Raw genomic sequence first — 25,028 nt, 5'->3', positions numbered from 1 at the left:
CAATTTGGACTATTTTGTGTATATCCATTACATCCAATAAAAATCCATTTAAATTACAGATTGTAATACCACAAAATAGGAAACACGCCAAGGGGGATGAATACTTTTGCAAGGCACTGTATTTATAACTAACCCTTCTTCTACATGTAGTTCTATGCTATGGGTATTACAGTCTGCCATCAAACATCAACACTGTAGCCTATAGGGTATTATAGCCAGCCTACCTCCAAACAGCTGTTAGCCACTGCTCCATGATCTACCACCAACCACTCCACTTGAATCTTCTTTTCCATCTTGCTTTATTTTAATGGATGGCCACATTTTCAACTTTAGGTGGCTATCAAGCACCAATATGTTTTATCTCTACATTTCCTTCATAACGCTAAAGTTTGAAAGTGATTTGCTAGGACATAGTTAAGCTTGTCGACATGTTTCAGCTAGCTAAGATACCTAGGTTGAAGATGTGGTAACAGTGCGTGGTAACCAACTAGTTAGCTGTGAAGTTGAAACATTGGTCCAATCAAATACGTTGATTTATCTGACAAGCTCTCTTAGCAGGTGCACTACATATTTGCAATCAGCACAGCGGTTGTTCAGTATAAAATCACAATTTCTACCATATCAACCTCTCTCAAACATTGTGGTGGTGTCGGGGGACATACAGGGGATATCCAAGTGTTTTTTCAACCTCTCCAAAGTGCCTGAACGTTTAGCCTAGGCATATCCAATGTATTGGTCCCACATACAAATTAACTGTTTACAAAAACAATATAAAAGCAACAGAGTTACATAAAAAATATGTACACTGTTCAAAAAAATAAAGGGAACACTAAAATAACACATCCTAGATCTGAATGAATTAAATAATCTTATTAAATACTTTTTTCTTTACATAGTTGAATGTGCTGACAACAAAATCACACAAAAAGAATCAATGGAAATCCAATTTATCAACCCATGGAGGTCTGGATTTGGAGTCACACTCAAAATTAAAGTGGAAAACCACACTACAGGCTGATCCAACTTTGATGTAATGTCCTTAAAACAAGTCAAAATGAGGCTCAGTAGTGTGTGTGGCCTCCACGTGCCTGTATGACCTCCCTACAACGCCTGGGCATGCTCCTGATGAGGTGGCGGATGGTCTCCTGAGGGATCTCCTCCCAGACCTGGACTAAAGCATCCGCCAACTCCTGGACAGTCTGTGGTGCAACGTGGCGTTGGTGGATGGAGCGAGACATGATGTCCCAGATGTGCTCAATTGGATTCAGGTCTGGGGAACGGGCGGGCCAGTCCATAGCATCAATGCCTTCCTCTTGCAGGAACTGCTGACACACTCCAGCCACATGAGGTCTAGCATTGTCTTGCATTAGGAGGAACCCAGGGCCAACCGCACCAGCATATGGTCTCACAAGGGGTCTGAGGATCTCATCTCGGTACCTAATGGCAGTCAGGCTACCTCTGGCGAGCACATGGAGGGCTGTGCGGCCCCCCAAAGAAATGCCACCCCACACCATGACTGACCCACCGCCAAACCGGTCATGCTGGAGGATGTTGCAGGCAGCAGAACGTTCTCCACGGCGTCTCCAGACTCTGTCATGTCTGTCACATGTGCTCAGTGTGAACCTGCTTTCATCTGTGAAGAGCACAGGGCGCCAGTGGCGAATTTGCCAATCTTGGTGTTCTCTGGCAAATGCCAAACGTCCTGCACGGTGTTGGGCCTTAAGCACAACCCCCACCTGTGGACGTCGGGCCCTCATACCCTCCTCGTGGAGTCTGTTTCTGACCGTTTGAGCAGACACATGCACATTTGTGGCCTGCTGGAGGTCATTTTGCAGGGCTCTGGCAGTGCTTCTCCTGCTCCTCCTTGCACAAAGGTGGAGGTAGCGGTCCTGCTGCTGGGTTGTTGCCCTCCTACGACCTCCTCCACGTCTCCTGATGTACTGGCCTGTCTCCTGGTAGTGCATCCATGCTCTGGACACTACGCTGACAGACACAGCAAACCTTCTTGCCACAGCTCGCATTGATGTGCCATCCTGGATGAGCTGCACTACCTGAGCCACTTGTGTGGGTTGTAGACTCCGTCTCATGCTACCACTAGAGTGAAAGCACCGCCAGCATTCAAAAGTGACCAAAACATCAGCCAAGAAGCATATGAACTGAGAAGGGGTCTGTGGTCACCACCAGCAGAACCACTCCTTTATTGGGGGTGTCTTGCTAATTGCCTATAATTTCCACCTGTTGTCTATTCCATTTGCACAACAGCATGTGAAATTTATTGTCAATCAGTGTTGCTTCCTAAGTGGACAGTTTGATTTCACAGAAGTGTGATTGACTTGGAGTTACATTGTGTTGTTTAAGTGTTCCCTTTATTTTTTTGAGCAGTGTATAAAAATGTCTTATCAAACACAAACACATGTGTCCTTCACTAAAAAAGGTGGAAAAATATAAATAAGCTGAACTATTTACGTGTTGGTTTTACATCCCAAGTGTAGATGATTAGATTTCACTTTCACCATAGCTTGTGCATGTCGTGATAGTCTTCGAAGCAGTCCCTCTCTGACCAGGAAACAAAAAGCAAACTGGTATTTCGGACAGAAGATCTGGCATTTCACCCTTTCTTTCCCACTGTGTTTTGTGCAATGTATGATGCTGTTCTTTCTTTGGCATGTGTGTTGGATAGTGGCGCTCACCTTGAGTGGGGTGTCTTGTGACGGTTGTGAGGTTGCTTTGGGCCCCCAATTCAGCCATTTCCAACACCAGCTGGTCTCGGGGGCCAACTGGGAGAGAGGGGTTTGACCTTTTGCTTTGGCCATCTGCATGCGGAGAATGAAAGCATTTACTGTAGCAATGTCCACAAAGTGGTAAACAAAAGTCTTGTACCACTTCCTGGTCTTGTGGAGGACCTGGTAGTAGCCTATCAGAGCATCAGATAGGTCGACACCCCCCATGCTGGCATTGTAGTCCTTCACAGAAATAGGAATGGGGACACTCTTCCTCACTCATGCCCCAATGGCATTTTTCACCCTCCTTGAGACATGGTTGTTACTGAATCCCTTATGCTGTGTGGTGAGGATGGTTACTTCCCTATTGTCCTTCCATTTCACAAAAAGCAGCTTGTTAGTCCTGATCCAACGTATGGTCCCCCTCTCCGCTGTCTTTGTCATGTCGTTTACCTTGGTTTTGGGGAAAGCGATTATTTTAGGACTAATGGTGCCACAAGCCCCTATTTTCTTTTTCAAGGGGTCTATGAAAAGTGGATGTAGTACCATCAGACGGGGTGATTGACATAGCAGTGGGGGGTGTAGAACCATCAGACGGGTGATTGACATAGCAGTGGGGGATGTAGTACCATCAGACGGGGTGATTGACATAGCAGTGGGGGATGTAGAACCATCAGACGGATGATTGACATAGCAGTGGGGGATGTAGAACCATCAGACGGGGTGATTGGCATAGCAGTGGGGGATGTAGAACCATCAGACGGGTGATTGACATAGCAGTGGGGGATGTAGAACCATCAGACGGGGTGATTGACATAGCAGTGGGGGGTGTAGAACCATCAGACGGGTGATTGACATAGCAGTGGGGGATGTAGAACCATCAGACGGGGTGATTGACATAGCAGTGGGGGGTGTAGAACCATCAGACGGGTGATTGACATAGCAGTGGGGGATGTAGAACCATCAGACGGGGTGATTGACATAGCAGTGGGGGGTGTAGAACCATCAGACGGGTGATTGACATAGCAGTGGGGGATGTAGAACCATCAGACGGGTGATTGACATAGCAGTGGGGGATGTAGAACCATCAGACGGGTGATTGACATAGCAGTGGGGGGTGTAGAACCATCAGACGGGTGATTGACATAGCAGTGGGGGATGTAGAACCATCAGACGGGTGATTGACATAGCAGTGGGGGGTGTAGAACCATCAGACGGGTGATTGACATAGCAGTGGGGGGTGTAGAACCATCAGACGGGGTGATTGACATAGCAGTGGAGGGTGTAGAACCATCAGACGGGTGATTGACATAGCAGTGGGGGGTGTAGAACCCTCAGACGGGTGATTGACATAGCAGTGGGGGGTGTAGAACCATCAGACGGGTGATTGACATAGCAGTGGGGGATGTAGAACCATCAGACGGGTGATTGACATAGCAGTGGGGGGTGTAGAACCATCAGACGGGGTGATTGACATAGCAGTGGGGGGTGAAGACCTTGACCGGCGGGGGCGCTTGCTGGGAGGGGTGGCTCCCAAACGTCATCATCCAAATCCTCTGTATCCTCCACTCTGTGGTGAATCAAATAAAGGGATACATTGTTATAAAGACACACAGAATTACAGTTGACTACATTTACAAAACGACATTACTGTAAAGTAAAAACACCAAGCCTAAACTTTATCTGTGACCTTTATTTAACTAGGCAAGTCAGGCAACACCGGCCAAACCCGGACGACGCTGGGCCAATTGTGCGCCGCCCTATGGGACTCACAATCACAGCATAGAAGGTGTGAAGAACACACACACACACACACAATGCAAACAGTATCACTTTGGAGACAAAGGCAAATGTGAGAACCACAAATAAACAACGGCCATGAGAGTTTAGTGGCCTCTCCAAAGTTACAAGGATGAAACTTAGAACAGGAAACAGTGAACTAATATGAAACATAGACAATAACTGCTTTGGAATTATATAACATTGAAATGACTTGTTACATAGGCCCATGTAAACTAAATCCAAAGCACAAAAAGTAGACAACTTATAAAAAACTAAATACATATAGTAAATTAGCTGTACAAAGTAATGAAAATAATTTACCTACCGATCTAAAAGTGGATCCAATCCTTCTAGAAAGCAATCTTTGCCGGATGAGTCGAAAATCCTCTTTTTAGGTTCCTGTTCGATATTCTTAGTTTTGACCTTTTTTCCCCACCTTGAGAAGCCATCTTTTATGCTAAAGCCATTAAATTAAAGCAATGAAATCTGTTTACAATGTAATGTAGCCTGCTCGGTGCGTCTCGTCTCTGAACCAGGTAGCAATAGTTGACATTACGCATAAAAGGTTCTAGGCCTTGCTTTGTCCCACCCAGGTCAAGTGCATATCCCTGGAAAGCTTATCTCATTGGCTACAAGACTGTCAAGATGCCATTGTAGCCAATCCCCTGTGTAATAGATGCCTACGGGGCGTAAGAAGGCAATGTCATATTTGTGATGCGCAAAGATATAGTCACTCCATGGACATCCAATGTTGCCATTAAGTCATACGTCATCAGATAACATGGCAATAGGTTAGATTGGTTCCTACCAACCTAAGGATTCATTTGATACCCCCCATGTATCTATAACTCAAACACAGACCAAATCGAAGCTTACCTTGTAAGATGTTTCCTGTTTGGTGAAAACGTTGTTTATCAATAACGGTAGGTCACAGGCAGACAAATAATAATATGGGGACTTTACATTTACATTTACAAAACAAGAGTACAATGGGAAAGCGACCACATACACTTTATTAGATCAAGCAATTCTTTAAATAAAATAAAATTGGGTGTTAACTGTTATATTGTTGTGGCATGAAATAACATCATTGCAAATCTCCTGGATATTGGTGAGGCTGTTCACTGACTGTTCATATTCATATTGTTTTTGCAACTTTCATCCCTCACCCCTCACCCCTTGTTCCCTAACCTAAACTCAGAGATCAAATCTGATGACTCTCCTGTCAAAGGAAAGAAAGGAAAAGGAAAGGACAAGAGGAGGCCTGGAGATATGCCAGAGAAGAAGAAGCACAAACTCAATGAGCTGCAGGTATGTGGCCAATCAATACCACCCAGCGAGCAAAACTGATTACAGTGCCTTCAGAAAAGATTCATACCCCTTGACTTACTCCACATTCTGTTGTGTAACAGCCTGAATTCAAAATGGATTAAAAATACATACAATCTCACCCATCTACACACAATACCCCATAATGGCAGTTAAAACTTAACAAATGTATTGAAAATTAAATGTAGAGATATCTCATTTACATGAGTATTCACACCCCTGGGCCAATACTTTATAGAAACACCTTTAGCATTGATTACTGCTGTAAGTCTTTTGGGGAGTAAGTCTAAAGGGCTTCGCACACCTGAATTGTACAATATTTGCCCATTATTCTTTTCCAATTCTTCAAGCTCTGTCAAGTTGATTGTTGATTTTATATATATATATATATATATATATAAATGTAAAAAAAAGAAATATACATTTTACGCATACGTTTTACATACATGGTACTTTTATATATAGCATTCATGTCCCGTGTGGCTCAATTGGTAGCGCATGGTGTTTGCAACACCAGGGTTGTGGGTTTGATTCCCACGGGGGACCAGTACGGGGAGAGAAAAAAAATGTACGAAATGTATGCATTCACTACTGTAAGTCGCTCTGGATAAGAGCGTCTGCTAAATGACTAAAATGTAAATATACATACAGTACAGTGTATTCAGACCCCTTCATGTTTTTGTTATGTTACAGCCTTATTTTAAAATTGATTAAATTGTTTTTTCCCCCTCATCAATCTACACACAATACCCCATAATGACAAAGCAAAAACAGGTTTTTAGAAATGTTTGCAAATTTATTAAAAATACAAAAATGAAATATGACATTTACATAAGTATTCAGACCCTTTACTCAGTACATTGTTGAAGCACCTTTGGCAGTGATTACAACCTCAAGGCTTCTTGTTTATGACACTACAAGCTTTGCACGCCTGTATTTGGGGAGTTTCTCCCATTCTTCTCTGTAGATCCTCTCAAGCTCTGTCAGGTTGGATGGGGAGTGTCGCTGCACAGCTATTTTCAGGTCTCTCCAGAGATGTTTGATCGGGTTCAAGTCCGGGGTCTAGCTGGGCCACTCAATGATATTCAGAGACTTGTCCCGAAACCACTCCTGCGTTGTCTTTGCTGTGTTCTTAGGGTCGTTGTCCTGTTGGAAGGTGAACCTTCGCCCCAGTCTGAGGTCCTGAGCGCTCTGGAGCAGGTTTTCATCAAGGATCTCTCTGTACTTTGCTCCGTTCATCTTTCCCTCGATGCTGACTAGTCTCCCAGTCCTTGCCGCTGAAAAACATCCCCACAGCATGATGCTGCCACCACCATGGTGCCAGGTTTCCTCCAGACGTGACGCTTGGCATTCAGGCCAAAGAGTTCAATCTTGGTTTCATCAGACTAGAGAATCTTGTTACTCATGGCCTGAGAGTCATTTAGGTGCCTTGTGGCAAGCTCCAAGCGGACTGTGATGTGCCTTTTACTGAAGAGTGGCTTCAGTCTGGTCACTCTACCATAAAGGCCTTATTGATGGAGTGCTGCAGAGATGGTTGTCCTTCTGGAAGGTTTTCCCACCTCCACAGAGGAACTCTGGATGCTCTGTCAGAGTGACCATCGGGTTCTTGGTCACCTCCCTGACCAAGGCCCTTCACCCCCGATTGCTCAGTTTGGCCGGATGGCCAGCTCTAGTATGTATTTACAGTATGTATGTATGCATTCGGAAAGTATTCAGACCCCTTCACTTTTCCCACATTTTGTTACGTTACAGCCTTGTTCTAAAATGGATTAAAAATATATATATCCTCATCAATCTACACACAATACCCCATAATGACAAAGCTAAAACAGGTTTTTAGAAATCTCTGCAAATGTATTAAAAATAAAAACAGAAATACCTTATTGACAGAGGTATTCAGACACTTTGCTATGGGACTCGACATTGAGCTCAGGTGCATCCTGTTTCCATTGATCATCCATAAGATGTTCCTACAACTTGATTGGAGTCCATCTGTGGTAAATTCAAATGATTGGACATGATTTGGAAAGTCAAGGGGTCTGAATACTTTCCGAATGTACTGTACACACACTGAATATATAAAACATTAAGAACACCTGCTCTTTCAATGACATAGACTGACCAGGTGAATCCAGGTGAATCCAGGTGAAAGCTATGATCCCTTATCGATGTCCCTTATTGATGTCACTTCATTCAGTGTAGATGAAGGTGTGGAGACAGGTGAAATAAGGATTTTTAAGCCTTGAGACAAATGAGACATGGAGTGTGCATGTGTGGCATTCAGAGGGTGAATGGGCAAGACACAAAATGTAAGTGCCTTTGAACAGGGTATGGTAGTAGGTGCCAGGTGCACCCGTTTGTGTCAAGAACTGCAACACTGCTGAGTTTTTCACGCTCAACAGTTTCCCGTGTGTATCAAGAATGATCCACCACCCAAAGGACATCCAGCTGACTTGAAACTGTGGGGAGCATTGGAGTCAACATGGGCCAGCATTCCTTTTGACACCCCGATGAATTGAGGCTGTTCTGAGGGTATGGGGGGGGGGGGGGGGTGCAACTCAATATTAGGAAGGTGTTCCTAATGGTTGGCATACTCAGTGTATATACATACATACACACATGCATACATACTGAATATACACGTTGCTAGACAGACATTTTCAAGTCTTGCCATAGATTTTCAAGCCGATTTAGGTCAAAACTGTAACTTGGCCACTCAGGAACATTCAATGTTGTATTGGTAAGCAACTCCAGTGTAGATTTGGCCTTGTGTTTTAGGTTATTGTCCTGTTGAAAGGTGAATTTGTCTCCCAGTGTCTGGTGGAAAGCAGACTGAACCAGGTTATCTTCTAGGATTTTGCCTGTGCTTGTAGCTATTCTGTTTATTTTTATTATCAAAAAACTCCATAGTCCTTTCCCATGACAAGCATACCCATAACTTAACCCACCACCATGCTTGAAAATATGAAGAGTTGTTTTGTTTTGTTGGATTTGCCCCAAACATATTGTATAACGCTTTGTATTCAGGACAAAAAGTTAATTTCTTTGCCACATTTTTGCAGTGGTACTTACGTGTCTTGTTGCAAACAGGATTCATGTTTTGGAATATTTTTATTCTGTACAAGCTTCCTTCTTTTTACTCTGTAATGTAGGTTAGTATTGTGAAGTTACTACAATATTGTTGATGCAGCCTCAGTTTTCTCATATCACAACCATTAAACTGTAACTGTTTTGGCCTCATGGTGAAATCCCTGAGCAGTTTCCTTCCTCTCTGGCAACTGAGTTAGGAAGGACACCTGTATCTTTGTAGTGATTGCATGTATTGATACACCATCCAAAGTGTAATTAATAACTTCACCATGCTCAAAGGGATATTCAATGTCTGATTTTTTTATTCTTACACATCTGCCAATTGGTTCCCTTTTTTGCAAGGCATTGAAAAACTTTTCTGGTCTTTGTGGTTGAATCTGTGCCTGAAATACACTGCTCGATTGAGGGACCTTACAGATAATTGTATGTGCGGGATACAGAGATGGAGTAGTCATTAAAAAGTATTGAACACTGAATGACTCCATGCAACTTATTATGAGACTTGTTAAGCACATTTTTACTCCTGAACTTATTTAGTCTTTCCATAACAAAAGGGGTTGAATACATTTTAGCTTTAAATGTTTTATTAATTTCAAAAATGTTCCACTGTGACATTATGTGGTATTGTGTGTAGATCAGTGACACAGAATCTCAATTTAACCAATTTTAAATTCAGGCTGTTCAAAACAGAAGTCTGGGCAAATACTGTATAGTCTGTTTTTGTATTTATTCATTAGGTGTACCCCAAGGAGTTGGAGAAGGAGTTTGATAACTTTGAAGACTGGCTTCACACCTTCAACCTGTTCAGAGGAAAGGCCGGAGACGACGACGACCAGAACATGGCGGATGAGGACAGGATTATTGGCAAATTCAAAGTAAAACCCCTTTCACACAGAGGGCCTTACCTTCTTCTTACCTTCTTCTTTGTCGGCGACAGAAGAGAGAAGGAAGTAGACTGGTCTCAGATCTTCTTTTGCTGTTCATTAAATTCTGCCGTAGTTGTTCAATGACTATAGGAGTTGTCTATAGGAGTTGTCTATAGGAGTTGTCTATTGGAGTTGTCTATTGGAGTTGTCTATACAGCATACAAATATCTGGCACCAGGTTAGGAAGAAACTGTACTGAGCATAGGGAGTCCATTATTTTGTTGAATACCACACCCCACCCAATCCTGACATAGTGATGTGACATGAAATAACATAGTTGCATGCAAAGGGTAAGCCCACACAAAACACAGCCCTTATTTTAAGGGTTTCTAAAATCCCCTATGGGAAAAATGAATGGTGGAAAAACGATTTGAACCATTTCCCTGTTTGACCGCTAGGTTTTATGGGTATTATGACACCTCCACTGTGGCTCTCTATTTCAGTCCAGAATCTAACACAATTGTGCATGTCTGTTTGTGTTTCAGGGATGTCTGTGCATGTACAAGGTGTCAGATTAGATGTGATTGTATTAACTCTGTGTGTATCTGTTTGTGTTTCAGGGTTCTCTGTGCATGTACAAGGTGTCAGATTAGATGTGATTGTATTAACTCTGCGTGTATCTGTTTGTGTTTCAGGGTTCTCTGTGCATGTACAAGGTGTCAGATTAGATGTGATTGTATTAACTCTGCGTGTATCTGTTTGTGTTTCAGGGTTCTCTGTGCATGTACAAGGTGTCAGATTAGATGTGATTGTATTAACTCTGCGTGTATCTGTTTGTGTTTCAGGGTTCTCTGTGCATGTACAAGGTGTCAGATTAGATGTGATTGTATTAACTCTGTGTGTATCTGTTTGTGTTTCAGGGTTCTCTGTGCATGTACAAAGTGCCAGTGTCAGATGAGATGCAGAGGGAGATGGGCTTCGACTCCAACATGGGCATGTTCCAGAACATTCCAACCAACGACCCAATCAACGTTGTAGTCCGGGTCTATATCATCAGAGTATGTACACACCACAAAACTACACTACACTGCACAACACAACACTAAGTACTACTTACAATCCTACATTTCAGAATTAATCTGGGAAGCTACAGACATTAGACTATCCTGTGATTATTAACATGTAATGTCTTGATTGTCAAATAAAACCAAGTAAACAATTTTCTAAAGGCAACTGATCTGCATCCAGCGGATATCAATGGAAAAGCTGATCCATACATCGCTATCAAACTAGGAAAATCAGACATCAAAGACAAAGAGAACTACCTCTCCAAGCAACTCAACCCTATCTTTGGCAAGTAAGTGGAGAAACTCTAAAAACAATATTTCGTCCATTTCCACTAACATTCATGATGTCATAGTAGAATGAATAAATTCTTAACAGCATACGAGCTAGCCAAGTAATTTACTCTGAAGACTGCCGCTGCTTGTATAGTTAGAGCTTGCACATTTAAAGTGTAAACATGTTGAAAACAATAACCATAAGTTATGACCAAAGACTTTAAAAAAGTCATTTATTTTGAACCCATCAGATCTTTTGACATCGAAGCCACATTTCCCATGGACTCTACACTAACAGTGTCCATCTATGACTGGGACTTAGTGGGCACTGACGACCTGATTGGGGAGACTAAACTGGATCTGGAGAACCGCTACTACAGCAAGCACAGAGCCATATGTGGCCTCCCATCCAAATATGCCGTGTAAGTACTATTACAGTAGCCTGACGACACACACTAAATTCTTACGCAGCTCTGTCGTTCGCTACATACTTTAGATTGACACTGACATCATTAAAGTCATTTGTGGTGACAAGGGGCACGAGGGGCGTTGTACAAAACAAAGTCATCAGTGATTGGATCGTCTCTAACCAATCAGAGTATCAAAGCCAGTGACGAATTCTCAAACCGCCACTTCACCCACGTGTGTTCTGGCTCTGGCCCTGGACCAATCAGACAGCCCCAAATGTGTTTGCATCGGTGAAGGGTCTGTGAGGTACTCAGATCCAGACTCATTGTAGGGAAGAAACTAATGTGGTCATGGCGTAGCGTTTGGCCAGAGCAAGGATTCTGGGTAGCCAGACAACTATTACAGCAAGCACAGAGCAAAATGTGGCATCGCATTCAAATATGCCATGTAAATACTATTACAGCAAGCACAGAGCAAAATTTGGCATCGCATCCAAATATGCCATGTAAATACTATTACAGCAAGCACAGAGCAAAATGTGCCATCGCATCCAAATATGCCATGTAAGAACTATTACAGCAAGCACAGAGCAAAATGTGGCATCGCATCCATTTAGGTGAACCCTCTCTTTTGCCTATAAATATACGTACAACACAGGATCCTGTACATGATCCAATTCAGGACTGACCTAGATAAATAAACCATGCATAAATAAATACCCAATATCTTAGAACTGCATACAATTTGTTTGTCTCCATCTTTATTTTTTTCGTCCCTGTAGCCATGGCTACAATGTGTGGCGGGACCCCCTGAAGCCAACCCAGATCCTGGCCAAGCTGTGTAAAGAGGGCAAGCTGGACGGGCCCCACTATGGCCCTGGAGGACGGGTCAAGGTGGCCAACAGGATCTTTATGGGCCCAACCGAGATCGAAGATGAAAATGGTACTGTATAGAGTACAACACAACAACATTACCTGAAATGCTTTTCTACCCTCACCTGTTGGTTACTGTATCCCCAATCATATTTCTCTCTGCCTGGCTGAAGTACCCTGTCATGTACAACTGATCATATAGGTCTATGTTCTTATGAGCTTTCTCTGTGGGTAGGCTAGGTAGTACTCGACTAGTCTAGTACCCCAGGTTGACAACTACTGCTGTACTGTCTGTCTGGGTTGGTCTGATGATGTTCCTTAGGTCTGAAGAAGCAGACAGATGAGCACCTGGCCCTGACGGCGCTGAAGCACTGGGAGGATATCCCCAGGGTGGGCTGTAAACTCATCCCAGAACATGTGGAGACCAGGCCACTCCTCAACCCTGACAAGCCTGGCATCGAACAGGTACTGTAGGACAAGGTTGCCTTTAAGCCTGTGCTTGCTAAATGCCCAAGTGCCTGCTTCAGTGTTTCAAATGATCCACCTGGTGAAGGTAGTAAAGCAAATATAAAGTACAGTAAAGATAGTAGAAATTGCTGTGTAGTAGAATTGTATCTCACCCCATGTTTATCTGTGTGTTTCTCTTTGTGTAGGGGAGGATTGAGATGTGGGTGGACATGTTCCCCAAGGATATGCCTGCACCTGGACCAGCCATTGATATCGCACCCAGAAAACCAAAGAAGTATGTTCTAGTACAATGTAATGTGCTTTAAAAAAACATTTAGTAAGAGAATTTGAAAAGTGAAATAAAGGTTATGAGGAATGTGCATTGTCGGCAGGGTTAGATATCAGTAATACACTGTATATTAGTGGTGCGAGGGTCAGCTGTTTGTTCACCTGCACCCACCCGCAATTGGTAATAACCCATCCGCAACCCTCAACTATATGTGATAAAGGAAAATCTGAGGCCCTCACCCAACCCCAACACTCTAACATAGAAATGCACTGTCACCTTTTTTTGACAGGGGCCACATTTTTTTTTTTTGCCTGATTTTTAGACATTTTGGTAGTCACCTTGTCTATAACTAGATACATGCAGCTTCTCTTCTGTCATTATATGTGTCAGGTTGGTGGGTGTAGCTGGTGTATAAAGTCAGGCGCAGGAGAGCAGAGATGAGTGAAACAACGCACTTTACTCGACGGCACAAAGTAAACAATTTACAAAGTGCAAAAGGAACGGTTGCCACAAAGCATGGGAGATAAACAGCACCCGGTACAAACCAGCCGGAACATACCGACCAGAACAAATAACAATCACACACAAAGACATGGGGGGAATATAGGGTTAAATACATGACCAGTAATTGGGAAATGAAAACCAGGGGTGTGGGAAAACGAGACAAAACAAATGGAAAATGACAAATGGATCGGCGATGGCTAGAAGACCGGTGACGTCGACCGCCGAGCACCACCCGAACAAGGAGAGGCATCAACTTCGGCCGAAGTCGTGACAGTAACCCCCCACCCTTGACGCGCGGCTCCAGCAGCGTCGACACCGGCCTCGGGGACGACCCGGAGGGCGAGGCGCAGGGCTATTAGGATGGAGGCGGTGGAACTCTTGCAGCATTGAAGGATCCAACATGTCCTCCACCGGCACCCAGCATCTCCCCTCCGGACCATACCCCTCTCAGTCCACGAGGTACTGAAGGCCCCTCGCCCGACATCTTGAATCCAGTATGGAACGAACGGAGTAAGCCGGGGGCCCCCTCGATGTCCAGAGGGGGCGGAGGAACCTCCCGCACCTCAGACTCCTGGAGCGGGCCAGCCACCACCGGCCTGAGGAGAGACACATGGAACGAGGGGTTAATGCGGTAATCGGGGGAAGCTGTAACCTGTAACAAACCTCGTTCACTCTCCTCAGGACTTTAAATGGCCCCACAAACCGCGGACCCAGCTTCCGACAGGGCAGGCAGAGGGGCAGGTTTCGGGTCGAGAGCCAGACCCGGTGGCGAACACTGGGGCCTCACTGCGGTGGCGGTCTGCGCCAACTTTCTGGCGCAGCATGGTGCGCTGAAGTTGAACATGGGTGGCGTCCCATGTTTCCTCCACGTGCCCGAACCAGTCATCCACCACAGGAGCCTCGGTCTGACTCTGATGCCAAGGAGCCAGAACCGGCTGATACCCCAATACACACTGGAAAGGGGAGAGGTTAGTGGAGGAGTGGCAGAGTGGCGGAGCGAGTTCTGAGCCATCTCTGCCCAGGGCACGAATGCTGCCCACTCCCCCGGCCGGTCCTGGCAATAGGACCTCAGAAACCCACTCTCTTCACCTGCCGTTACTCTCGGGGTGAAAACCTGAGGTAAGGCCAACCGAGACCCCCAGACGTTCCATGAACGCCCTCCAGACCCTTGACGTGTGCCGGAAGACGTGTGTAAACAGGGCCTCCACAGTCTGTAGAGCCGTAGGGAGACCGGGCAAAGGGAGGAGACGACAGGACTTAGAAAGACGATCCACAACGACCAGGATCGTGGTGTTACCCTGTGAAGGAGGAAGATCAGTCAGGAAATCTACCGACAGGTGCGACCACGGCCATTGTGGAACGGTAAGGGTTGTAACTTACCTCTGGGCAGGTGCATAGGAGCCTTGCACTGGGCGCACACCAAGCAGGAGGAAACATAAACCCTCACGTCCTTAGCTAAAGTGGGCCACCAGTACTTCCCACTAAGACAGCGCACCGTCCGACCAATACCAGGATGACCAGGGAGGGTGAGTTATGGGCCCAATAGATCAGCCGGTCGTGGACAGCAGATACAACGTACAGACGCCCAGCTGGACATTGGAGGGGAGTGGGCTCTGTACGTAATGCCCGCTCGATGTCCGCGTCCAGCTCCCGCACTACTGGTGCCACCAGGCAAGAGGCCAGGAGTATGGGAGTGTGTTCCATGGGTCGGTCCTCTGTGTCATACATCCGGGACAGTGCGTCTGCCTTCGCGTTCTGGGAACCCGGTCTGTAGGATAGGGTGAAAACAAAACGGGTAAAAAACATGGCCCACCTTGCCTGGTGAGGATTCAGTCTCCTCGCCGCCCGGATGTACTCCAGATTGCGGTGGTCAGTCCAGATGAGAAAAGGGTGTTTGGCCCCCTCAAGCCAATGTCTCCACGCCTTCAGGGCCTTGACAACAGCCAACAACTCCCGGTCCCCATGTCATAGTTTCGCTCCGACGGGCTGAGCTTCTTCGAAAAGAAGGCACAGGGGTGAAGCTTTGGTGGCGTACCCAAGCGCTGATAGAGCACGGCTCCTATCCCAGCCTCGGATGCGTCCACCTCCACTATGAACGCCAAAGAGGGATCCAGATGAGCCAGCACGGGAGCCGAGGTAAACAGAGCCCTCAGCTGACCAAAAGCCCTGTCCGCCTCAGCTGACCACTGCAAACGCACCGGTCCCCCCTTCAGCAGTGAGGTAATGGGAGCCGCTACCTGACCAAAGCCCCGGATAAACCTCCGGTAGTAGTTGGCAAACCCTAGAAACTGCTACACTTCCTTTACCGTGGTGGGAGTCGGCCAATTACGCACGGCTGAAATGCGGTCACTCTCCATCTCCACCCCTGAAGTGGAAATGCGGTACCCTGGGAAGGAGACGGACTGTTGGAAAAACAGACATTTCTCAGCCTTGACGTACAGGCCATGCTCCAACAGTCGACCAAGCACCCTGCGCACCAGGGACACATGCTCGGGCGCGTCTAGCGGAGTATATCAGAATGTCGTCAATATACACCACTACACCCTGCACGGAAAATCTTGTCTACAAAGGCCTGGAAGACTGATGGAGCATTCATCAACCCGTACGGCATGACGAGGTACTCATAGTGCCCTGAGGTGGTACTAAATGCATTCTTCCACTCGTCCCCCTCCCGGATACGCACCAGGTTGTAAGCGCTCCTAAGATCCAATTTTGTGAAGAAGCGCACCCCGTGCATTGACTCGATCGCACTGGCTATGAGAGGTAGTGGGTAACTGTACCTCACAGTGATTTGATTGATGCCTCGATAGTCAATACACGGACGCAGACCTCCTTCCTTCTTCTTCACAAAAAAGAAACTCGAGGAGGCAGGTGAAGTGGAGGGCCGAATGTACCCCTGCCCCAGAGATTCAGAGACATATGTTTCCATAGCCGCCGTCTCCTCTTGCGACAGGGGATACACGTGACTCCTGGGAAGTGCTGTGTCTACCAGGAGATTTATCGCACAATCCCCCCGTCGATGGGGTGGTAATTGAGTCGTCTTCTTTTTACAGAAGGCGAGAGCCAAATCGGCATATTCTGAGGAGATGCGCACGGTGGAGACCTGGTCTGGACTTTCCATCGTAGTAGCACCAACAGAAACCCCTAAACACCTCCCCGAGCACTTTTGTGACCACCCCGTGAGAGCCCTCTGTTGCCACGAAATAGTGGGGTCATGACAGGCCAACCAGGGTAGGCCCAGCACCACGGGAAACGCAGGAGAATCAATAAGGATGAGACTGATTCTCTCCTTGTGACCCTCCTGCGTCACCATGCCCAGTGGAGCGGTGGCCTCCGTAATTAGCCCTGACCCTAATGGTCGACTATCTAGGGCATGCACAGGGAAGGGCATATCCACAGGAACAATGGGGATCCCTAAACTATGGGCAAATGATCTGTCAATAAAATTCCAGGCTGCGCCTGAATCTACGAGCACCTTATGCTGGGAATGCGGGGGAAAATCAGGAAAATGAATAAACAAAACATGTGAGCGACATTGGGCTCTGGGTGAGCCTGGTGCCGACTCACCTGGGGTGACACGAGAGTGCCCTGCCTGCTGCCTCAACTCCCAGAGGAACCTCCCCAACACCGACCGGCAGTGTGCCCTCTGCGGCCACAGATAGTGCATGGACCGGCCCCTCCTCCGGTCGCCCTAATAGCAGCACGTCCCAGCTCCATGGGCGTAGGAGTGGTGGTGCTGGAATCGACAGACCCTGATCTGGACGTCTGCGGGTAGTCAGCAGGTTATCCAATGGATAGACAGGTCCACCAGCTGGTCAAAGGTGAGAGTGGTGTCCCTGCAGGCCAATTCCCGACGGACATCCTCGCGTAAACTACAACGGTAGTGATCAATCAGGGCCCTGTCGTTCCATCCCGCGCTGGCGGCCAGGGTTCGAAAGTCCAAGGCGAATTCCTGTATGCTCCTCGTCCCCTGCCTAAGGTGGATGAGACGTTCACCCACCTGCCTGGAAGCGGCGGGTGAAATCCTCGAATTGGTCCAACACCGCGTCTCCTTCCTCCCATACGGCATTGGCCCAATCCAGGGCTTTCCCTGAGAGACAGGAAACGAGGGCGGACACGCTCTCATGGCCCGAAGGAGCCGGGTGGACGGTTGCCAGGTAGAGCTCCAGCTGGAGTAGGAAACCCTGACATTCCGCAGCCGTCCTATCATACTCCCTCAGAAGAGCGAGCTGAATCACACTGGGACCGGGTGAAGGAGGGGTGAGTAGTGGTGCCCTTGGTGGTGCTGGTGGAGGCGCTGGAGGAACTCCTCTTCTCTCCCAACGATCCATATTCTGCAGGACGCGATCCATGGCGGTGCCGAAATGTTGTAGTATGGCTGTATGCTGCTGGACGCGCTCCTCGACCCCTAATGGGGGGATGTCTGCTCCTGGTGACTCCATATGGTTTGCTGTGTGATTCTGTCAGGTTGGTGGGTGTAGCTGGTGTATAAAGTCAGGCGCAGAGATGAGCAGAGCAGAGATGAGTGAAACAACGCACTTTACTCGACAGCACAAAGTAAACAATTTACAAAGTGCAAAAGGAACGGTTGCCACAAAGCATGGGAGATAAACAGCACCCGGTACAAACCAGCCAGAACATACCGACCAGAACAAATAACAATCACACACAAAGACAAGTGGGAAACAGAGGGTTAAATACATGACCAGTAATTGGGAAATGAAAACCAGGGGTGTGGGAAAACGAGACAAAACAAATGGAAAATGACAAATGGATCGGCGATGGCTAGAAGACAAACACCACCCGAACAAGGAGAGGCATCAACTTCAACAAACACCACCCGAACAAGGAGAGGCATCAACTTCAACAAACACCACCCGAACAAGGAGAGGCATCAACTTCAACGAACACCACCCGAACAAGGAGAGGCATCAACTTCAACAAACACCACCCGAACAAGGAGAGGCATCAACTTCAACGAACACCACCCGAACAAGGAGAGGCATCAACTTCAACGAACACCACCCGAACAAGGAGAGGCATCAACTTCGGCCGAAGTCGTGACAATATGGGGTGGCAGGTAGCCTAGTGGTTAGGGTGTTGGATCAGTAACCGAAAAGTTGCTAGATCCTTGAGCTGACAAGATAAAAATCTGTTTCCTGCCCCTGAACAAGGCAGTTAAACCACAGTTCCTAGGCCGTCATTGTAAATAAGACGTTGTTCTTAACTGGCTTGTCTCGTTCAATAAAATAAATGTGTTTCACTTGAAGACTAAGTAAACCTTGCTCACCACAATAATATCATTAATCTCTAGAATTAATGTTTCAATGTAGTTGACATCTGTAAAGTTTTCTGCTTCTTTCGTGGATCAAAAACATCTAGGGACTGGGAAGAAGAAAAAAAACATCTGGAAAGATTTTCAGTTTGACTGGTTGTAAGGAAAGTTGTGAAAATGGCCCAAAATGTTTCTGATAAGATTTCATTTCAGCTTGGATGCGTATTTTATGTGGTTGAAATACTATCAGGTTTTATGATGATGATAAAGATAGCACCTCTACAGATTTTGTATAGCGTCTTTCAATCATCACACATAACATAGCCGACACTGCTATCATCCACTTTTACCACTTCACCAAATCTTTCCCAAACATTACTTTTCTGACCCTCCCTTCTCCTTATTTTCATCTCTCCATTTCGCAGCTTTTCTCTTATTAAATTAAACTCCGACATTGTCCTTTTTGCCTCCATGGATCGACGTTAACTTTTTCTGCCTGTTCCCTAAAGCATTTGGCGATTGGCGTGTAGGCTATTTGGTGCGTATACAGATAGACCCTAAAGTTTAGGCTTACACACTAGATACCCTAAAATAATCCAAGAAAAACCTCAATATAGCCTATAGATATATATAAATTGCTCAAGAATTCTACATTAATGGGTTTTTAATGCATTGTTTTCTCTTTATTCAACCCACAATCCACCCGCCCTTCATCCACACAATATTTCATGACCCTAAACCCACCGCCCCGCGGATACAACCGCGGGGACTACGGATTATGAGTCAACCCACACATCACTACCATGGCCGGCCCGCTCATTAGGCAGGATTAGATTGAGGACGGCGGCCTTTTCTGAGCTAAACTGACCAAGATGCACCTCCAACAACAACACATAAAACCTCTCAGAATTTTGCCCAAAAACAATGACAATTTCTCTCAACCAGTGGCATATGGGATTTATAGGTGAGCGCTGATGCTGCCCTTTGATAACCATTGCCCACTTTGTCAAAGGCAGGCGTGCAAAATATTTTGCTTGTCCATTCCCAGCGTGCCTCTCCAGGGTTCTGTTGGAGAGATGTATCTCTGCAGCGCTCCACCAACGTTCTGTCCAAAACATTATCTAACATAAATCATATAGGTATAGGATGTGGTAGAAAGAGTAAGTGGCCTTTTCTGTAGCCGACAGGCTGGAGATATAATGTATGGCAATGTAATGAGACAGACACTTTTTACATCATGCAGGTTTCTCCGATCAAATAGCCTCACCTAAATGGTGCCCAATCAAATAAAAATGAGTTGTCATGTTAACAAACAGGTCAAAGTAAAATGGACAATATGGAATTGACAATCACAACAGAACGGCAAGGACGGCAGGACCGGCCCTGATCACTACTGTATATATATATATATATATATATATACTGCTCAAAAAAATAAAGGGAACACTTAAATAACACATCCTAGATCTGAATGAAATAAATAATCTTCTTAAATACTTTTTTCTTTACATAGTTGAATGTGCTGACAACAAAATCACACAAAAATAATCAATGGAAATCCAATTGATCAACCCATGGAGGTCTGGATTTGGAGTCACACTCAGAATTGAAGTGGAAAACCACACTACAGGCTGATCCAACTTTGATGTAATGTCCTTAAAACAAGTCAAAATGAGGCTCAGTAGTGTGTGTGGCCTCCACGTGCCTGTATGACCTCCCTACAACGCCTGGGCATGCTCCTGATGAGGTGGCGGATGGTCTCCTGAGGGATCTCCTCCCAGACCTGGACTAAAGCATCCGCCAACACCTGGACAGTCTGTGGTGCAACGTGATGTTGGTGGATGGAGCGAGACATGATGTCCCAGATGTGCTCAATTGGATTCAGGTCTGGGGAACGGGCGGGCCAGTCCATAGCATCAATGCCTTCCTCTTGCAGGAACTGCTGACACACTCCAGCCACATGAGGTCTAGCATTGTCTTGCATTAGGAGGAACCCAGGGCCAACTGCACCAGCATATGGTCTCACAAGGGGTCTGAGGATCTCATCTCGGTACCTAATGGCAGTCAGGCTACCTCTGGCGAGCACATGGAGGGCTGTGCGGCCCCCCAAAGAAATGCCACCCCACACCATGACTGACCCACCGCCAAACCGGTCATGCTGGAGGATGTTGCAGGCAGCAGAACGTTCTCCACGGCGTCTCCAGACTCTGTCACGTCTGTCACGTGTTCAGTGTGAACCTGCTTTCATCTGTGAAGAGCACAGGGTGCCAGTGGCGAATTTGCCAATCTTGGTGTTCTCTGGCAAATGCCAAACGTCCTGCACGGTGTTGGGCTGTAAGCACAACCCCCACCTGTGGACGTCGGGCCCTCATACCACCTTCATGGAGTCTGTTTCTGACCAATTGAGCAGACACATGCACATTTGTGGCCTGCTGGAGGTCATTTTACAGGGCTCTGGCAGTGCTTCTCCTGCTCCTCCTTGCACAAAGGCGGAGGTAGCGGTCCTGCTGCTGGGTTGTTTCCCTCCTACGGCCTCCTCCACGTCTCCTGATGTACTGGCCTGTCTCCTGGTAGCGCCTCCATGCTCTGGACACTACGCTGACAGACACAGCAAACCTTCTTGCCACAGCTCGCATTGATGTGCCATCCTGGATGAGCTGCACTACCTGAGCCACTTGTGTGGGTTGTACACTCCGTCTCATGCTACCACTAGAGTGAAAGCACCGCCAGCATTCAAAAGTGACCAAAACATCAGCCAGGAATCATAGGAACTGAGAAGTGGTCTGTGGTCCCCACCTGCAGAACCACTCCTTTATTGGGGGTGTCTTGCTAATTGCCTATAATTTCCACCTGTTGTCTATTCCATTTGCACAACAGCATGTGAAATGTATTGTCAATCAGTGTTGCTTCCTAAGTGGACAGTTTGATTTCACAGAAGTGTGATTGACTTGGAGTTACATTGTGTTGTTTAAGTGTTCCCTTTATTTTATTGAGCAGTGTATATACAGTACCAGTCAAAGGTTTGAACACACCTACTCATTCAAGAGTTTTTCTTAATTTTTTACTATGTTCTACATTGTAGAATAATAGTAAAGACATCAAAACTCTGAAATAACACGTATGGAATCATGTAGTAACCAAAAAAAGTGTTAAACAAATCAAAATATATTTTATATTTCAAATGCTTCAAAGTAGCCACCCTTTGCCTTGATGATAGCTTTGCACACTCTTGGCATTCTCTCAACCAGCTTCATGACGTAGTCATCTGGAATGCATTTCAATTGACAGTTGTGCCTTGTTAAAAGTTAATTTGTGGAATTTATTTCCTTTTTAATGCATTTGAACCAATCAGTTGTGTTGTGACAAGGTAGGGGTGGTATACAGAGGATAGCACTATTTGACAAAAGACCACGTTCATATTATGGCAAAAACAGCTCAAATAAGCAAAGACAAGCGACAGTCCATCATTACTTTAAGACATGAAGATCAGTCAATGCGGAAAATTTCAAGAACTTTGAAAGTTTCTTCAAGTGCAGTCGCAAAAACCATCAAGCGCAATGATGAAACTGTCTCTCATGAGGACCGCCACAGGAAAGGAAGACCCAAAATAAATGCTTCACAGAGTTCAAGTAACAGACACATCTAAACATCAACTGTTCAGAGGAGACTGCCTGAATCAGGCCTTCATGGTCAAATTGCTGCAAAGAAACCACTACTAAAGGACACCAATAAGAAGAAGAGACCTGCTTGGGCCAAGAAACATGAGCAATGGACATTAGACCGGTTGAAATTTGTCCTTTGGTCTGATGAGTCCAAATTTGAGATTTTTGGTACCAACCACCGTGTCATTGTAAGACGCAGAGTAGATGAACAGATGATCTCTGCATGTGTGGTTCCCACCGTGAAGCATGGAGGAGGAGGTGTGATGGTGTTGGGGTGCTTTGCTGGTGACACTGTCTGTGATTCATTTAGAATTCAAGGCACACTTAACCAGCATGGCTACCACAGCATTCTGCAGTGATATGCCATCCTATTTGGTTTGTGCTTAGTGGGACTATCATTTCTTTATCAACAGGACAATGACCCAAAACACACCTCCTGGCTGTATAAGGACTATTTGACCAAGGAGAGTGATGGGGTACTGCATCAGATGACCTGGCCTCCACAAACACCCGACCTCAACCCAATTGAGATTGTTTGGGATGAGTTGGACCGCAGAGTGAAGGAAAAGCAGCCAACAAGTCCGCAGCATATGTGGGAACTCCTTCAAGAATGTTGGAAAAGCATTCCTCATGAAGCTGGTTAAGAAAATGCCAAGAGTGTGCAAAGTTGTCATCAAGGCAAGGGGTGGCTACTTTGAAAAATATAAATATAAAATATATTTTGATTTGTTTAACACTTTTTTGGTTACTACATGATTCCATGTGTTATTTCATAGTTTTGATGTCTTCAGTACTATTCTACAATGTAAAAAAATGTCAGAATAAAGAAACCCCTTGAATGAGTAGGTGTGTCCATACTTTTGACTGGTACTGTATATATATCAGTAAATTCACAATTTTATATGATAAGATATATCACATAACAGAGATTTTAAAAACACAGAATGCAACAAAAATGTTACTGTGCCTCACTGATGTGACACTGAGCTGTTTGGTCGTCGGCAGGTTTGAACTGAGGGTGATCATCTGGAACACAGACGAGGTCATTCTAGAGGATGATGACATCTTCACTGGAGAAAAGTCCAGTGATATCTTCGTGCGGGGGTAAATAATGTTCCTTTGAAAGTATGTTTTTCTAACTTCTGGAGGTGTACTAAATATTAAAACCATTTCTTCTTCTTCTTCATTTCATTCAACAGCTGGCTGAAGGGTCAGCAGGAGGACAAGCAGGACACAGACGTCCACTACCATTCCCTGACAGGGGAGGGTCTCTTCAACTGGCGCTTCATCTACCCCTTTGACTACCTACAGGCTGAGGAGAAGATTGTCATCTCTAAGAAGGAGTCTATGTTTGCCTGGGACGAGACTGAGTATAAGATCCCTGCTCGTCTCAACCTACAAGTCTGGGATGCTGATCACTTCTCTGCAGATGACTTTTTAGGTGGAGTGATTTAATTTCCCTCTACTAAACATTCACCATAATGATTTTCTGGGCTGTAAATGTTGGTCTTTCTGTGAATTTAACATTTCAGACTAGGGCTGATTTTTTATATTGAATTTGTATTCTGGGACATGGAAAGTACTGTTGTTGCAGTCATAACAACAACATCAACATAACAACAACAGCAACAGCTGAGAAACCTTTATGCATATTGAATAAATATGCATGATATTTTTGTCTATTCCTAGGTGCCATTGAGCTGGATCTGAACCGTTTCCCTCGTGGAGCGAAGACAGCCAAGCAGTGCTCCATCAACATGGTGCTGAACGAACAGGATATTCCCATGGTGTCCATCTTCAAACAGAGGAGGATCAAGGGCTGGTGGCCCTTCCTGGCCAGAGATGAGAATGACGAGTTTGAACTCACTGTATGTAGTGTTGACTGGATTAAACACAGTAAACTATACACTTGACAAAATGGTGTCTTTGATTAAACAAAGCGTGATAATTGAGTTACACTGTGAAGAAACTAGCTGAGTTAAAGACTGAACAGAGGTCAGTTTGGAAATGTAACAGATCAGTCAAAAGATAAAGAATGACTAGACCTCTTTTGTATACTGTATGAACCCCAGTGTTTTGGTAGTGATGTTGTTTGTGTCTTTGCAGGGGAAAGTGGAAGCAGAGCTGCAGCTGATGACTGCAGAGGAGGCTGAGAAGAACCCAGTAGGTGAAGGACGCAACGAACCTGAACCCCTGGAGAAACCCAAGTAAGAGCACCATTTAACCTACCACTTAGCTAACAAATACCGTGTCAAATGTTGGAGCCAACTCAATGTATTTCAACGAGGAAGGTGCATTGGAGTGGGGAAGGGACAGGAGCATGGTTTTTTTTGTGTTAAAACAGGTTGCACTAAAACAAAGCTCTACCATGCGGTCGGAACGCATCCTAATGTAAAGGTCCATTTGATTAAAAGACATAAAAATGATGGAATAGAGAAAAGGTC

At 45.6% G+C, this 25,028-nt stretch overlaps 1 protein-coding gene across 1 annotated transcript in view; it reads left to right on the top strand.

Annotated features, from left to right (window-relative positions):
- The window catches only part of LOC106611328 (otoferlin), a 59,784-nt gene that overhangs the window by 33,831 nt on the left and 925 nt on the right, over positions 1–25,028 (top strand). Inside the window, exons 30-41 of the mRNA XM_045724957.2 lie at positions 5,704–5,813; positions 9,659–9,796; positions 10,708–10,845; positions 11,017–11,144; positions 11,379–11,549; positions 12,317–12,477; positions 12,730–12,872; positions 13,061–13,149; positions 23,590–23,688; positions 23,784–24,025; positions 24,274–24,452; positions 24,691–24,791. Of these exons, the coding sequence (XP_045580913.1) occupies positions 5,704–5,813; positions 9,659–9,796; positions 10,708–10,845; positions 11,017–11,144; positions 11,379–11,549; positions 12,317–12,477; positions 12,730–12,872; positions 13,061–13,149; positions 23,590–23,688; positions 23,784–24,025; positions 24,274–24,452; positions 24,691–24,791 (1,699 nt within the window). The remainder of the gene's footprint in view (positions 1–5,703; positions 5,814–9,658; positions 9,797–10,707; positions 10,846–11,016; positions 11,145–11,378; positions 11,550–12,316; positions 12,478–12,729; positions 12,873–13,060; positions 13,150–23,589; positions 23,689–23,783; positions 24,026–24,273; positions 24,453–24,690; positions 24,792–25,028) is intronic.

The sequence above is a fragment of the Salmo salar genome, chromosome 09 (genome assembly GCF_965601325.2).
Source record: "Salmo salar chromosome 09, fSalSal1, whole genome shotgun sequence".
In the NCBI taxonomy this organism is placed as follows: Eukaryota; Metazoa; Chordata; class Actinopteri; order Salmoniformes; family Salmonidae; genus Salmo; species Salmo salar.
This window is presented reverse-complemented; position numbering and strand designations above follow the sequence as displayed.